The 16,443-nt window shown below is 38.2% G+C and overlaps 1 protein-coding gene across 18 annotated transcripts in view; it reads right to left on the bottom strand.

Annotated features, from left to right (window-relative positions):
• Neb (nebulin) overlaps window positions 1–16,443 on the bottom strand; it is a 206,248-nt gene that overhangs the window by 141,746 nt on the left and 48,059 nt on the right. For all 18 annotated transcript variants that reach the window (XM_076866351.2, XM_076866352.2, XM_076866354.2 and 15 more), the window contains exons 37-48: window positions 14,718–15,029; window positions 13,534–13,740; window positions 11,786–11,890; window positions 10,191–10,298; window positions 8,872–9,183; window positions 8,262–8,468; window positions 7,704–7,808; window positions 7,461–7,568; window positions 6,481–6,792; window positions 5,002–5,208; window positions 1,942–2,046; window positions 864–971 (exon numbers count right to left, since the gene is read on the bottom strand). In XM_076866351.2, the coding sequence (XP_076722466.2) occupies window positions 864–971; window positions 1,942–2,046; window positions 5,002–5,208; window positions 6,481–6,792; window positions 7,461–7,568; window positions 7,704–7,808; window positions 8,262–8,468; window positions 8,872–9,183; window positions 10,191–10,298; window positions 11,786–11,890; window positions 13,534–13,740; window positions 14,718–15,029 (2,196 nt within the window). The remainder of the gene's footprint in view (window positions 1–863; window positions 972–1,941; window positions 2,047–5,001; window positions 5,209–6,480; window positions 6,793–7,460; window positions 7,569–7,703; window positions 7,809–8,261; window positions 8,469–8,871; window positions 9,184–10,190; window positions 10,299–11,785; window positions 11,891–13,533; window positions 13,741–14,717; window positions 15,030–16,443) is intronic.

Below are 16,443 nucleotides of genomic sequence, written 5' to 3'. Positions count from 1 at the left end.
AAGCATTCAGAAAATAAGAGAAAAACACAATGGTCGAAGCAGTTTAATACTGCCCTGGGGAACAGTCATTTGCTGATGAGAATAGAATCAATTATGAATTACACAGCATAATTTTAGAGTGACTTTATATTTGTAGAGTTCCACTTCTTTTAAGGCTCTCTAAATTAGCCTAGCTGGGAAGAAATTTTACAACCACCCTAGCTTCTAGAGAGGGGAAATAGTAACACACAGAAAGAACTGTTTCATGTAGGAGATGTATTGACAGTGCTTGCTGGTACATCAGTTTTTAGGGGGTGGGGGAGCCTCAATTCACAGAGTTCACCATTTCTGGGGTATAAATATTCCCAAGACAACTGATGTCAAGCTGCCAATGGTTTTAGCAACTGCTTTGCAAAATTTCTGATTAGTTGAAAAAATAGGCTGTCATGAGCCCAAATCATGATCACTTGTCATGATCCCAAATGATGAGCTTCCCTGCATGACACCATGGGAGACAACCTGTCAGGAAGTCATTCCTAAGAGGCAGAAGGCGAAAACAACACAAGCCTTTATCAAGACAACTTGGTGAAGGGCTTTGGTTTCTACATGTTATCGCCTTTCTAACAGAATTCAAAGTTCACCTGGATCTCCTAAGGCAGGGAGCCAGGATCTATGAGCATCATGACAGGGTTAGCAGTCTGTCTTTCAGAAAGGCCAGAGACAACACAGGAACGAGGCTAAGAGGCACACATGGAACACAGTGAGGCCACTGTTGGAAGGCACACCATTGTTTCTCATTTTACCCATCCGTGTTTCCAGAATGCAGCCCTTATATTTTGGTTTCCTGGAAGCCCCAGTATGACCCCGCCTTCCTACACACTTACATCACTTGCAATATCTCGTGAAGCCTTTGCAGCTTTGATAGGAATCGCATCTGTTCGGAGATCATAGCCTTTCTTTTTAGACTCTTCCAAGGAAAGTTTGTAGAGTTTCTGTAATAGGCAGAGACAATAGGTTTTTTTTTCTAAATGGGAAAGCCTGGATTTATTCTAGAAGATTGAACTAGCTCTGTGGCAGTCTTTAAGTCTGGGTCAAGAGGCTTTGTTGGTGGCTTAATGGTTGAATATCTTCATGAATAACACAAGTGTGTTTGAAAAAAAGTAATTACAAACTCAAACATATTTTCAAGAAACCACCAGAAAAAGGTAAAAGGCCCTGGTCTCTATCAGGTTGCAAATATACATGAAATATATAAAATCTAGTAGGTTCTTATTGATGTATTTTATCTGACAAGGGTTAAAAGGAAGACTACAAAACATCAAAAGAAATGTGCATCTTCATACATCAAAAGAAAACTTCACTGTGCTACAATTGACACTTTTATTTATACAATCATGTGGATTCTATAATTTTAAAAGTCAGCAATTCCAAATCTCCGTGGAATTTAACCGATGGGAAAAAGATGGTAGGATTAGAGGATTTCCTTGCAATTATGGTTAGGATGAGAAAGGAAATGAAATAAAACATCAATGCAGTTTCTAACAAGTGTTCCACATTCCTTGGAGAGCTTGCCCAAGTTTCTTCAAAATGCCCATCTTCCCTTTCCATTTAACCCTTCTTTTGGACTTCATGGTAGAGAGTGCTCTCTAAAAATGAGGTCCTGGGACTTTTACTTTCTTTTCCTTCCATTGGTAACCCCCACACCATCTCTTCCTGCCAAGTCTCTTAGTTACCAAGTGTCTACTCCAAAACAAAATCCAGTTACCCTTTAAATTCCTAACTGCTTATCCCAATTCCCATTGACTGGCCACTCCATCTTTTAGCAGAGCAAGATTAGAAATGGAAAGATTCTTGTTTGTAGATTTCCCCTACTGTTCTTTAAACACTGACTCACATAATTGAAACAGCTCTTGATTAATTTGTTTTTACTGGTTTCAAACAGGTAACAGGAATTATACTTACATCACTCATATTGATTGCATTGGCCTTCGCCAACACAATCTGGGGGATATCAGGCATGATGTGGACTTTGGTCTTGTCAGCTTCCCATGCTTGTTTGTAGAGGTGCTAGAAAGAAAAGTATGATATCTTTAAAGGAGCTCACTTGGCACACAAATATCACTCTGCAATATATTATATGCCTAATTTTTGCTTTTTTTCCTATGTTTAAAGAAAAATTTTTAGTGAAAAAGGCATTCATTCAAAAAATACAGTGGAGAAGATATAAGAAAGTGAAAGTACCTTAAACCCTTTATCTTACAGCCCATAGATATCCTCTCCCTCCTAAAGTTTTCTCCATATAATACAATTCACAGTCCTTTCAAAATGACACATGATGTTCCACAGCTTGCTCTTTTACTTAATATAGATTAGACATCTTGGAACCTTTCTAAAGTAACTGACTTCATTAATTTAAAAAAACTACATAGTATTCCAATTGGTGGTAAAATCCAATTGATTTAACCCTTTCTTCATTGACAGATATTTAATTTGTGGTTTTCAGTCTTTTTATACCACAAGTAACAATGCCATGATATTTGGGGTAGGCCTGGAAAAACACACAGACAAGCAAAAAAGAACTTGCTACCCAGCTTTTGGCAAGACAGCCTCTAGCTGTCAGCTCCTAGGGCTTGCTGCCTTACCCAAGAGCATGCCCTTCCCAGATGCCCACATCCAATCACCCAGCAAGGGTGGGAGACAAAGGCCTGTTCATTTCAGCCCACTTTTAACAAGTGACACCTGAGAGCCCGCCAAGGCACCAGCCAAGGCTTTCTCGGGTCTGTATTATAGTTCAACTTCTCTCTCTGCCCACTCTTTCTCTCCCCCAGGTACTAATTCCTAAAAAATACCCCATTCCCCTAATTCCATCTCAACATTTTCTCTCAGAAGCCCTAACTTGCAAGAACGGTTATTATACACATGTATTATGTGTATTTTTGCACAATATTAAGGATTTCTATAGGATAATGAACGTCTGCATCTTTCATTTTAACAGTTATTGATTAAAATTGTGCATTAATATAAATTCCCTTTCTGATACTGTGTATGACACACTTTTTACTATTTATAAATCTAGTAAGTTAAAAATGCTCTTTAAGTCAGACTGAATTAAAATAATTAAAACTCCCCAAACTAGGAGTTGGCAAACTTTTTCTGCAGAGGGACACATAGTCAACATTTTAGGCTTTGTGGGACTCAAGATTTCAACTTTGATATTATAATGCAAATGCAGCCATAGACAATATACAGATGAATAGTCGTGTTATGGTAAAACTTGCTTTACATCTGGTTATGAGGCTGAGGTGGGAGGATCACTTGAGCCACTTTGACACCAGCCTGGGCAACATAGTAAGACCACTGTCTCAACAACAACAACAACAACAACAACAACAAAGCAATAGTTTTATAACCTCTGTTTTAGGCCAGTATTACCCAGTGGAATGTTCTGCGAAGATGAAAATGTTCTGCACAGGCCAATATAGTAGCCTCAGACCACATAAAGGTATTGAGTATTTGAGTACATGGTTAATGTGAATAGTGAATTATTATTATTTAATTAATTTAAATATAAGTCACCACATATGGTTTGTGATTGTGGTATTACCCAGTGCAATTCTAGTGGAGAGGGCAATGGCTAGTCATAAGACTCCGTGTTCTAGTCTAACCCCAGCCATTGACTTTCTGTGTCCTCATTAGAAGGTCCTTGTCTCTCTGGGCCACACTTTAACTCTGCAATGAGAAGATTCAACCTGATAATCACCAAGATCTCTCTCAATATCATTTGCCATTTCTATGAGTCTCATTTTGGTATCATTCTCCTATAATGTTCATTCTAACACTGAAAAAATGAAAATATCTAATATTTTAAAAATCTATCTTCATGATAGTTTAGATTCCAAATTTTGAAAAGGAATACCAAGGTTTGTGCCTTGTTTAGGCAGGTCCCTTTCAAGAAGGTTGGTCTTCTTGAAAAATCTGTCTCCAGAAGAGATGCGAAAGGATTTACCCTAAGGTTGAGTGCATATAAGACAGCTGTATTTCCAGTGCAACCAGAACCATTATTTTCTCCAGTTGTTTATGGTTAAGGTCTGGATACTTTTTCCTTTCTTTTGATAATCAAAAGCATTTCTAATTGTGATCCACACAATATAACCAGTGCTGCTATAATTATTTTATTATTTTTAACTTTAAAAATAGATATCTAGGGTTGATGCTTGTTGGTTTTGATACCATCTTATGGAAAATAAATATAAAAATACAGTAAGCTTTTCTAAACGTTATTTTAGAAAGTTACTTTAGTTTTAAAAAATGGTACAAGAAAATAGTGGTATACAATAGTGGCATACAAAACTTATTGCCATGACTACCCAGAGAAGGTCCTGATTCTTCCTTTTTTTTTTTTTTTTTTTTGGTACTGGGGATAGAACTCAGGGGTACTCTACCACTGAGTTACACTCAAAGTCTTTTTAAAATTTCATGTTGAAACAGTGTCACATCTAAGTTGCTGAGGCTGGCCTTCAACTTGTGATCCTTCTGCTTTAGCCTCCCGAGTAGCTGGGATTGCCACCTGCACCAACACACTCAGCTGAGGAGATTCTGGCTCTGAATGATGCTACAGCCATGTAACCCAGGAGTTTTCTTTGATCCCATCAAAGCAATCAGAAGCACAGCTGCAAGTCCCAGCTGTTACCTGGTGCTCTGCTGGTTCAGTGCCATGAAATTCTACTCAACCTCACCTTGGACAAAAGGGACTTTTGATATGTATTTTCAATATGTATATAAAGAAAGGATCCCTATTTTTATTTTTACTTCAATGTGATAGGATGATTCGTTAAACATTTGGGGGAATAATTTCTGTTTTTTTTTTTTTTTTTTTTTTAATCTTCAATGCCCTTTTTCAAAGTAAAGCAAATCTCAAGTATGATCCTTATTAACTGTGTTAGCAAAACTTGTAGATTAAAAGTAAGACATGCCCAGATTTCCTTTGATGCATATGAAACACTATATTATTGAAAGACTTACTTCATTCATAATTTTTGCATTATTCTGGGCCAAAACCATGTTCATCGAGTCCATCAATGTGGAATACTTCAAAGTGTCTGGGTGCTGGCGGTACTTCTTTTCACTAATAATCTCCATGGCTTTCTTGTTTTTCTCAGCTTCCAGGGAGCCCAGAGGGAGCCATCCAATGCCCTTCATGAAGTCAGCGTAGTCAGCTTTGTACTGATTCTGTCCAAAAGGAAGAAATGATTCAATGAGGAGAAGAAATCAGAACTTCCCAAGTATCAGGAGCATATATTTAATATTCCATAACTTCCACTTCAGTTTTCAACCAGCAGTGTATTTAACTTTGACCATTTTTGCCCCTTTTTATCTTTGTTTATATCTCCTTGCATGGGAAATTAAAAGTAAACGGAAATATCTTTGTGATTTGCTTCTCTTGACACTTTCATAAAGAGTGGTAAGAAATACCAAATCGATTAATTGACCGAGAGACTATTTTCTCCCTGAGAAAGTGACTATGTGACCTCTCTTACCAAGACTTCCAATTTCCCTTTGTAAGTAGATTACTTTTGCAAGCCCCATTTCTCTCTTTATCAGTCTTTGAATCATCATTATCCAATCCAATCTATATCCCATTCCTTCAGACAACACAGAACCCTCATTGGTTCTTGCTGCAAATTTTATTCTTTTTCTTTCCAACAGCTGTACCATAATTGCTCTCATTCATTCAGGCACTGATGTATCTTTCTGGCAATTAATAGTTCAGGTTTGCATTCCCACAGAGAAACGTAGGCTTGGATTGGGGCTGTCTGCTTTTGGTTGGTAATTTAAATTCATTTCTTTCAGCCACCAAATAACCTCTTTAGCCAAATTCCTGGCTCTGAACCCTTCTCTGACTTCCCTCTACTCATTCCAAAAACAGCCTATCATTGTCTCCTCTATATATCATCAGTAAGATAGACAATTGCAAAAACATACATAAGAATGAAAGCAAGTTGGGAGCGAGGAGCTGGAGTTATTGCATTATCTGATTTCTTGCTTTCCTTTTTATTGCCCTATCAGGAGCCTTTAATGCATTTGATTCCCTTTGGTAGACTTTTTTCCTTCAACACTTTCTTCCTGAAATCAAATCTTATTTTCGCTTGCTGAATTCACAATTCAACAATGTTCACGACAACAGTAGAAAATTTAGTTTCTAGAGTTAATCACCATTTTTTAAAAGAAATAAATTCAATGTAAGGTAACAAATAAAACCCCTCATCAGTAATTTGCACATGATTTTCAGGATTTTAAAATGTCATCATTGATAGTCACTCACGACTTGCTTCTTTTTTTTTTTTTTTTTTTAGTATATATTTTTTTGTTGTGGTGCTAAGGATCAAACCCAGCGCCTCTCACGTGCTAGGCAAGCACTCTACTGCTGAACCACAATTCTAGCCCCGTGATTTGCTTATTATCTAGGGTAAATGTTCTGTCAATGTTGTGGCTTTTACATACATCACTTTGAATCTGCATCATATTCTTGGCCAATTCAAAGCTCATGGCGTCAGGAAGCATGTTGTAGGTATGGATCACATTCCTGTAGTTGGCGTTGGTGGCCACTTCCTGAGACTTCTTAGCAGCCACCACACTGAGCATGTCTACTGGTGTGTGGAAGGATGTCTTGGATTTCTCATAGCCCTTCTTGTATTCCCGATCTGACTGCATCTTGGCCACCTGCATGAAGTGCACCAATTTGGGGTCGTCTTCCAGGCTCCGGAAGCCAATGTGCTTCCCTTTGGCTTGTTCATAGGCTTGCTTGTATTTGTACTGTGGAAGGAGAAGAAAGTGTGGCAATGAAAATGATGAAGGAAGGAGAACAAAGGATCATTCACAAGTCACAAGTCATAGGTAAAGAATTTTAGAGCTTTCCTAAAGTTAGTCGGGGAGCTAAGTTTTGTGCTTTAAATTCCATCTTAGACTTGAGTTCACAGAAAGACAGTAACATCAGAGTTAATCAAAGAGATGCAAAACTAAGTTGGCTTAGGGTGATTGAGAAAGCTGCTCTTCTTGTCAGCTGTCCAAGCACAGAAAAAGCTGCAGGCGTGAATCTTCATGCTGCATCTTTAAAGTTCCAAAGAACCTGGCCATGGGTCTGCTGGGTAAAATGTGTAGACTGCACCATTACCTTTGCTTAGAGTTGTCTGTAAATGATTTGAACACCCAAAAGAAAAATTTGAAAGTAAGACCTGACTACTTTGTACCTTAAAGAATGAATAAATGAGCCAAATTAAGCTTTTCCTCCTCTAATTGTCCTTGTCAGGTCTTTGGTCACAGTAACAAAAAATGCTGACTAAAACAGGCGGGAACTTGTGAGTTACATGGGATGGTGTGCCCACCAAAACTAAACGGAGTTGAGCACAGCTTCGCAACACCCACAGGCACAGCTCATTTCTCTCCTTCACTGGGCCCTCAGCAGGCCCAAAGGAAACACTTACATCACTGGCAATATCTCGAGAGGCTTTTGCAGCCCTTATGGAGATGGCGTCAGGCCTCAGGTCATATCCTTTCTTCTTTTCTTCTTCCCAGCCAGCTTTGTATAGTTTCTAGACAATGAAACAGAAAAATAATAGCATGTTACTTGGGTTGGAATGGGGATCCTGATTCCAAAGTGATTGGCAAGTAAAGACAGGCATTCCAAAAATATTAGCTCCCTCCCACCTTCTCCCCCATCTACTTACATCACTCATGGTGATTTGGTTTACTCTGGAGAGCAAAATGTCTGGAGTGTCAGGCATGACATGAATGGTGGTCTTGTCTTTGTTCCATTTTTCAGTGTAGAGCCTCTGCAACACAAAGGTCAGTGCATGATTTTGTAGCAGGACAAGCTTGTAATCATGCTAGCAAGAGGAAGAGAGTACATCTCCATGGTGAAAGAGGTTAAATTTGATATCTGATATGGATGAAATAGCAAGACAGCTAAGGAAAATGGATACACAAGAAATATAACCATCAAACCAGGGGAGCCCTCTTCCCCTGGAGAAGCGAATGCCATCCTGCCCCCACCTCACAACTCTATGGAGCTCCTTAGTTCTGTTGCGTCTGTAACATGATGGCGAGAGATGGCCTGAGGTCAACAAGAAGGCTCCCTGGACATGATGAAAGCTATGGAATCCCCTATCAGCACCACCAGAACCACCAGAAAGGTGAAGGTGCTGAAGTAGCTTACAGGGGCACAGCCGGGCTCAACAGGAGGAGCTCTTGAGAGCTCCCTGCTGGGGCCAGCAGGTAACTCTTACCTTATCCATAGTCAGTTTGTTGCTCTTATTCAGTGCCTGTTCCATTGTGTCCATGGAGTACGTGAACTTCAGCTTCTCAGGGTGCTGTCGATACTTCTTCTCACTAAGAATCTCTCCTGCTTTCTTTGCTTTTTCCACCTCCAGGGAGTCTATGGGGACCCAGCCGATCCCTTTCATCCAATTGGTGAAGTCAGATTTGTATAGATTCTTTACAACAAGAATAAAAATTTTCCTTTCAGAAAAAAGCCAGGGCTTGCATTTCTTTGTCTACATGACTTATTCATTAATGAATCAGGGAAAAAAGGTGAGGAAAGAGTGGAGAGGAGGGAGAATGCCTGATTTTTACTCCCTATGGTCTTTTGGGATAAAAAAAAAATTCACAAAATGCATCATATGTTGGGTCAAACATCTAAAGTTTAAAAAAGTATTATTTTTATATATCAGATATGTATGTTAAAACATCAACGAAGCTATATGTAGTTCAAATACAACTTCAAGTTCTGCAGGAGGTCCCTGGAGAACAGTGAGCCCAGCATGGAGTGCGTGGCTTTCCTTCCTCTTTCCCACCTCTAGAAATGGACTATGAGCTCTGCTGCCATCTGGTACTTACGTCACTCTGGATCTGCATGGCATTCCTGGAGTGTTCCACATTCAAGGCATCAGGCAGGAGAGTGTAGTTGTGGAAGGGTTGCTTGTAGTTGGTGTTGGTAGCAACCTCCTGGGATTTCTTTGCAGCTGTCACACTGAACATATCCAAAGGTGTGTGGTACCTGGTCTTGCTGGCTTCGTAGCCTTTCTTATACTCACGATCGGACTGTATTTTGGCCACATTCATGTAGTGAACCAGTTTAGGATCATCTTGAAGACTGAGAAACCCAATTTGCTTGCCTTTGGCTTTCTCATAGGCCTCCTTATATTTGCACTGTTTGAAAGAGAAGAGCAAAGCAAAGCTTGATAGAGTAGATGTCAATGTCTGATAGAAACAGAATTTACATAACAAGCAAAGGCCAAGTTCAGTTTTAATCCAGGTAACATCTAAACTTATTTATTTATTTATCTTAGTATTTTTTTAAAAACTAGCAAAATATTTCTAGTGGATGGTCTTGGCACCTGTTCACAGGATAATTAAGAATGGAATACTTCGTTTGTACCCAGATTGTTCACCAGTAGATTCTCTGAATATGCTTAAAGGTTCCTCAAAAGTTTGTTAAGTGTTTGATGTGTATTTCTTATCTTGTTTCTATTAATTTCCATTACCTTAAAGTAGTTGCGTAATCATGAGTAAATTTCTGCAGAGCTCTAATACAAACTATTCAACTTGAACAAATTTTTACTCTATTGAGGCATTTATATGAATTCATTGAGAAAATAGAACTTAATCTGTAAAGAGTAATTAATTAATATCTTATTATTTAATTTATAATTCTTCTTGGTTTTTATTTCACTTGATTTTTTATTTATGGAAATTAAGATATTAAAACAGCATATTCTAATAAAATACTTGGAATTTCTTTAAATTTAGTGATATTTTGGTAGGTCAAGACTTTTTCTGGGCAGGATTCAAATAAAAAGGAGTTCTTATGTTCATAATATGTTAATGAGAGCTTCAACTTTTTTACAATGTGGAAAAAAAGGTTTTTTTCTTGATAACAGTTATGTTGAATTTTTAAAGATATCTTATGTGAAACAATGTAAAAAACATCATTGGCATTTAGGATATTAGGAAATATTTGTATATTATAATTTCTTTGCTTCCTTATATAATCATAGTCTCATCTTCAATGTACAGATTTTTAAAACATACATGTGTATGTGTGTGTTTGCATGGGTGTGTATATATATATATATATATATATATATATATATATAGAGAGAGAGAGAGAGAGAGAGAGAGAGAGAGAGAGAGAACTACTTTCAAATTAGACTTACATCACTAGCAATATTCCTTGAACTCTTTGCAGCAACAATTGGAATAGCATCTGGTCTCAAATCATAGCCCTTAGCGAGGGTTTTCTTCCAGTCTGCTTTATAATGAGCCTTCAAAAATAGGAAAGATTATTTATTATTTGACATTATAAAAAGAGGAATGAAAGAGGATGCCAAAATATTTCTTATTAAACATGTCATAACACATCTCTTCCTATGAAGAGAATTCAGTTAGGCTTATTCATCCATGTTTTACATACATATTAGATCCTTTTTTTTAATGTCAGTAAACTGTACATGCTATAATCTTAACTGATTAAAAACTGTATATGTTGGAGTAACAAAGGAATAAAAAGATAGTTCCTTGAATGTAGGATAACAAAAAATTTTCATTTATTTTTTCAAAATTTTCTATATTTTACATAATAATAATAAGTGTGTAATACTTTGGGCAAAGTTTTCATAATAAAGCACTTCAAACTTATAGAGAGACATGGATGCTAAAATAAAAAAATCAGATGTTAATACTACCCAGCTTTAACTGACCTTCATGCTTAAATATTACTTAAAAATTAGGAAAGAAATTTCAAATGAACCAAAAATCTGGAAATTATTACCAAAAATATATATTTGGAGATAAACCAGATAAACCTAAAAATGTTAGAAAGAATGACTAAGCCTACTTCCAAAGAAATGAACAGTTATATCAGTTATATCTGGGTTTGATTATAATTTAAAAAAAATTTATAGCTGGAGATGGACAGCATGCCTTTGTTTGTTCAGTTTTTTTATGTGGTGCTAAGGATTGAACCCAGTGTTTCACACACGCTAAGCAAGCACTCTGCCACTGAGCTACACATAGCCCCAGCCATGATTATAATTTTATATCAGAATTTTCCAACATTCTTTTTCTAAAAAAGAGAGCCAGGCACAGTGGTAAACACCTGTAATCACAGCTACTTGGAAGATTGAGACAGGAGGATTGTAACTTAGTGAGACCTTGTCTCAATATTAAATTTAAAAAAGGGCTGAGGATGTAGCTCAGTGGTATAGTGCTTGCCTAGCATGCATGAGGCTCTGAGTTTGATCCCTAGTACCATAATAAATAAATAAAGAAACAAACAAATAAGTAAGAAACAATTCATATAGTGAATTTAAACATCATCACCATTAATGTGTCTAGACTACTTAAGAGACAGGCTAGCTACATTTAAAAAAACAAAGTTTCTGAAGAAAATTGAACTCTTGGAAGTTTCAATAAATAATTGAAACAAAAGTCATACTAAGAAATATTAACCTTGACTACTGACTATGCATTTCTGTATTTTACAATCTTGTCTATCTCATTTTGTTCCTTTTTTCCCCCCCAAAATGAAATACCAGTTCCTAGACTGATTTTACCACTCATCAATGAGTCACAGCCCATAGTTTGAAGAAGTCCATATTAAGCAAAATTTTATGATGACCTTTAGTCACATGTTGCATGACAAAGGGCTCAGTTTTCTCCCTTTGAACTACTCAGTGAAAAAGTTATCCAGAACAGGAAGGAGAAGCTCACATAAGCAAAATGGCACCACGCCAAATACTCAAATACTCACATCACTCATGTTGAGGGCATTGACCTTGGCTTGAATAAACTGAGGCAATTCAGGGTCAATAGTGTACTTGTGCTTCAGTTTCTCCCCCTCCACCTTGTAGTTCAACTGCAAACAAAGGAGGAAGTGTGCAGATGTCATCAGTTGACGTGACATGAGTTTCACCAAGCACTCCCTTCTTTGCAAAAGAAGGCCTTCATTTGTGACTTCCACATACACGGCAATGCCTTACTTTGGCAGGGAGGGGACTCGGGTAACATATTGGGGTTCTCGTTCCACTGGACTGTAGCTCGGCAGGGTGGTAGCTGTGTGTTTAAAGTGCTGAGAAAGGCAGACCTGACCTCTTGAAGTTTATAGTCTAGTGGAGGATATAGATAATAAACATGTGAACTAAAAACTATAGCTAAAATTTATGATGTGTTGTAAATGGAGTAACTATAGGAGAGGAACAAGGATGTTCATAAAGGTGCTCTGCAGAGGGGACATTTATACTCAGATTTGGAGTAAGGGCAAAAATGCATTCAAGACCCTCAGACTGGAAATGGCCTGGCCACCTTGAAGATCTGAGAGCAGCCTGAGACCTGGGGCTGGAATGTGCCCAGGGCAGCCAAGAGGGTTAGTCAGGTGGGACAGGCCCTGGAGTGGAGAGTACTTTCAGTCAAGTTAATGAGTTAGGTTTTAAGTTTCAAGGGCAGTTCCTAAGAGGTGTTACATATAAGACCTCTGGCTATTGTTTGAGACACCAGGCAGATAGTCCTGACTATAGGTGTTGCAGTCATCCACATGAGAGATAAGGAAGCCAGATGTAGGATGGTGGCTGCGCAAGCACAAGCATCCAGTGAGGCATTTAGGACCTTGACTTAGCAGATATACAGGATGAGGGGCTTCCCAAGGAGGTCTTACAGGTGACCACCACATTTCTGGCTTCAGTAACCAGGCAGACGCTGATGGCATTTTTTTAGGACAGGGAAGACTTAATATAGTGAGAATATAGTGTTCCTAGCTAACTAGAAAAACTCAATGAGAAGTGACACCACCGGTGCTTAGTACAAAATAAATCAAAAGAAACTACACCAATTTATGACCATTGAAATGGAATTCAATCCTTAAACATCTGCAGTAATACAAGGGCAGGGACTACCCTAAGATGTCAAGTCCACTAAAGCGTTCCCCAGTTTCCAAAACCTAGGGCTAAGAACAAAATCATTTTCTTTGCTTTTTACTTATCTCTCTCCTTCTGATGAAGGCATTTTAACAAAACTCTGAAATTACTAAATGATTCAAGCCCAAAGCATTATAATTAGCCTCTGACTGAAAGAGCAAGGGTCCTGGAATCTGAAGTGAGACCCAGGATGCCTGCAAATAAACTGCCTATCCCCTCCCCAGAGGCCTTATCCGAAGATTGCCTCTTAGAGCATGAAGCTGTTATGCAAGGGAATTAGGACATTATGCTTCTCTCCTGTGTACCTGGGTAGAACTGTTGCAACTCAGAATAGCAGATGATAATAGTAATAATGTCATTTCACCATGTATAATAGGTGAGGGTCTGTTTATAAATATCACAAACAGTTAACATTTGGAAAATAAATTGGGAACATACAGGTTTTCCCCTGTTTTTACCTGTGTTTTATACCTCTGAAAGTAGTTTATTAGTTAGCATAGATGCATCCTCATGTATTAAATTAAGGATGGTGGAGTGGCTGTCACAGGGGATTATTCATAAACAAATCCTTTGAAGGGAAGCCACTTACATCACTTAGCTGCTTTGTGTTCTGCTGAGCCAAAACCATGCCCATGGAATCAGGCACACTTGTGAACTTGATGGTATCTGGGTGCTGTCGATACTTCCTCTCATTTAGTGCATCGCCTGCTTTCTTGACCTTCTCGACCTCCAGAGAGCCAATAGGGATCCATCCAATGCCTTTGAAGAAGTTGTTGTATTCGTCTTTATATACATTCTGTAAAAGAAGAAGCTCATGTGAAGAGGCATCCTAAGGAATATTCAAGGGATGTTTCTTAGGTTTGCATTTCTATCCAAGGGAAATAGGCAGCAATTCTTTTCAGTATGCTCGTGTCTGACCATGTCTGTCACAGGGATTATTATCTGGAATTTGATGAGAAGAAAAAGCAGTTCTGTTGTTAGAGTGCATTATACTGCACCAGAAGGGAATCTAGGTCATATATTTCCATGGGTACTGCTAAAAAAATTTTGTCTCTTATGACAGTAAATTGGACTTTCTCTTAGATTTCACTGAAGACTCCAAAACTTTTGAGTTTCATCTACACTGTCTACCTGAGCTATTCCTGATCTAGCTGGGTAGAAAAATTTTTATGCAGCACCAATAAGTGAGTACCATTTCTTCCCTTTACAGAAGACAATTCTTACAGAAATCTGGCTTCTGCAGAAAGAAATGCCCTGAATGTTAAACACCTCCCTGTGCGGCTCTCCATGAATCATGCTGCAAGCACAAAGCCTTCCCAGTTCATTTTAGATGACTCATTACATGGATTTACATGGTTGACAGTGTGACCTTGTGTTAAAAAAAAAGAAGAAGAAGAAGAAGAAAGAAAGAAAGAAAGAAACCTTCCTAAATTCAGAAAGCATCAATAATTCTCCTCTTTTGCATTATACAACTATCACCTTAGACGCAAGCCCACAGAAGCACCTCTGGCTGAGAATCAAGGTGGCTTATGCAGTTAATGGAAGGCAGTCTTACCTTTCATCCATAAATTAACAAAGACAGTGTCAATAATTATAAGCACAAAAAGCCAGCAAAAATATAACTTATCTACCATGCCTTTTTAAACAAATGTTGCTTATATTTAAGTGCATTTTTAAATATATCTTATTGCATCGGAAGCCTAATAAGATGGAGAAAAATGATCACCCTCTAAATACAAGGATCTCTGGGTCTGTCATGATATACATACTTACATCGCTCTGAATTTGATTTGCAGTCCTAGTGTGCTCGAGACTCATGGCATCAGGTAGGTATGTATAATGATGCAACGGCTGTTTGTAGTTGACATTGGTAACCACATCCTGGGCCATCTTTGCAGCTGTAATGCTAACCATATCCCCAGGTGTGTGGTAGCTGGTTTTGGTATTCTCATAGTTCTTCTTGTATTCACGGTCGGACTGCAACTTTGCCACATTCATATAGTGGACAAGCTTGGGATCATCCTGGAGGCTTCTGAAGCCCACATGCTTTCCCTTTGACTTCTCATAAGCTTCTTTGTACTTGTACTGCAGAGGCAGAATTTGGTTAGCAAATTGTTTGATAACAAATATCTGTCCTAAGCACTGGGAACACAAGGGACAGCAATTACATTCACACAGAGAGGCACTCAGAACATCATGACATTTTGGAAGAGTGATCAAGAAATGCAAACCACACCTCGCCTTCTTCAGAAATTTCAGAACTCAGCTGGGATTTCAAGAGAGTGTTATGATAAATTCAAGACCTGCTCTCTTCCATTGCTTTGACTCCTACAGGTGATTTGCATGTAGAACCATAGTTAAAAACAACTCGATTTCCACACCTAAAATGAACATGTTACCTTCTAAATATAAAACCAATATATCTTGGTTTCACAGGGATGTGAATTCTCCTGATTCAATATGTGATTTCACATCATGAATGTGAGTATTAGCTATACAGCTACTGATCAAAACAGTCCCCTTCCAAACTCAGAGATGAAACAACTATGAATGAATTAAGGGGATACAGTAAGGGCAGAAACTGCTGCCGGTTTTTCTCATCAGTAAAAACCTATTCTAAAAATCGAATCTGTTCAAAGTTTATCACTGCTGGGATCAGCAATGGGATGTAGATTGAGCTATCCTATAATAGGTCAAAACCTCAATTTTTGTGTGAGGGCATTCAAATCCACCTAAACCTTACAGACACTGAGCTCCTGCAGTGTAAGTATGCATTGTTAAACAAGGGTTTAGCAGGTGCAAGCAAGGATTATCAAATGATCACTAGGCATGTAGTGAGAACATTGGCAATTGCCCCCCACACACACAAAAAAAAGATATACTTCAAAATTTTGCGTTTGACTTAAACTAGAAATGTATTTCATAGCAATGTGAATTATGTGCAAAGTCTTGAAGATGTTTTTAGTACTGTTCCTAGGGGGAAAATGTAGAGTCCTTATGCCTCCATCTCCTATGTGGGCTGTACACATGGTTGTTTTCTTTCTTAAACCAAGATGGTAGCCCCTGGAATAGTGTGTGACAGTGAACCCTGCAACACATGCAAAATTTTTGAGAGGTGTGGTGGCACACGCCTATAATCCCAGCAGCTCGGGAGCCTGAGGCAGGAGGATCAAGAATTCAAAGCCAGCCTCAGCAACTTAAAGCACTAAGTAACTCAGTGAGACCCTGTCTCTAAATAAAATACAAAATAGGGCTGGGGATATGGCTCAGTGGCCAAGCGACCCTGAGTTCAATCCCCAGTACCCTCCCCCCAAGAAAAGACGGGAATAAGAGTATATATATATATATATTTAAAATTACAGATGAAATGGGCATCAATTTACCTGTCTCAAAATCATATCCTAAAATAGTGGGCTTTTAAAACTTTTTGGTTTATAAAATATGTACATTTATATAATGTCTTTTCAATCTTTTAAATGTAATTATAATGCAGGCAGTC

This window comes from Callospermophilus lateralis, chromosome 9, assembly GCF_048772815.1.
Source record: "Callospermophilus lateralis isolate mCalLat2 chromosome 9, mCalLat2.hap1, whole genome shotgun sequence".
Taxonomy (NCBI): Eukaryota; Metazoa; Chordata; class Mammalia; order Rodentia; family Sciuridae; genus Callospermophilus; species Callospermophilus lateralis.
This window is presented reverse-complemented; position numbering and strand designations above follow the sequence as displayed.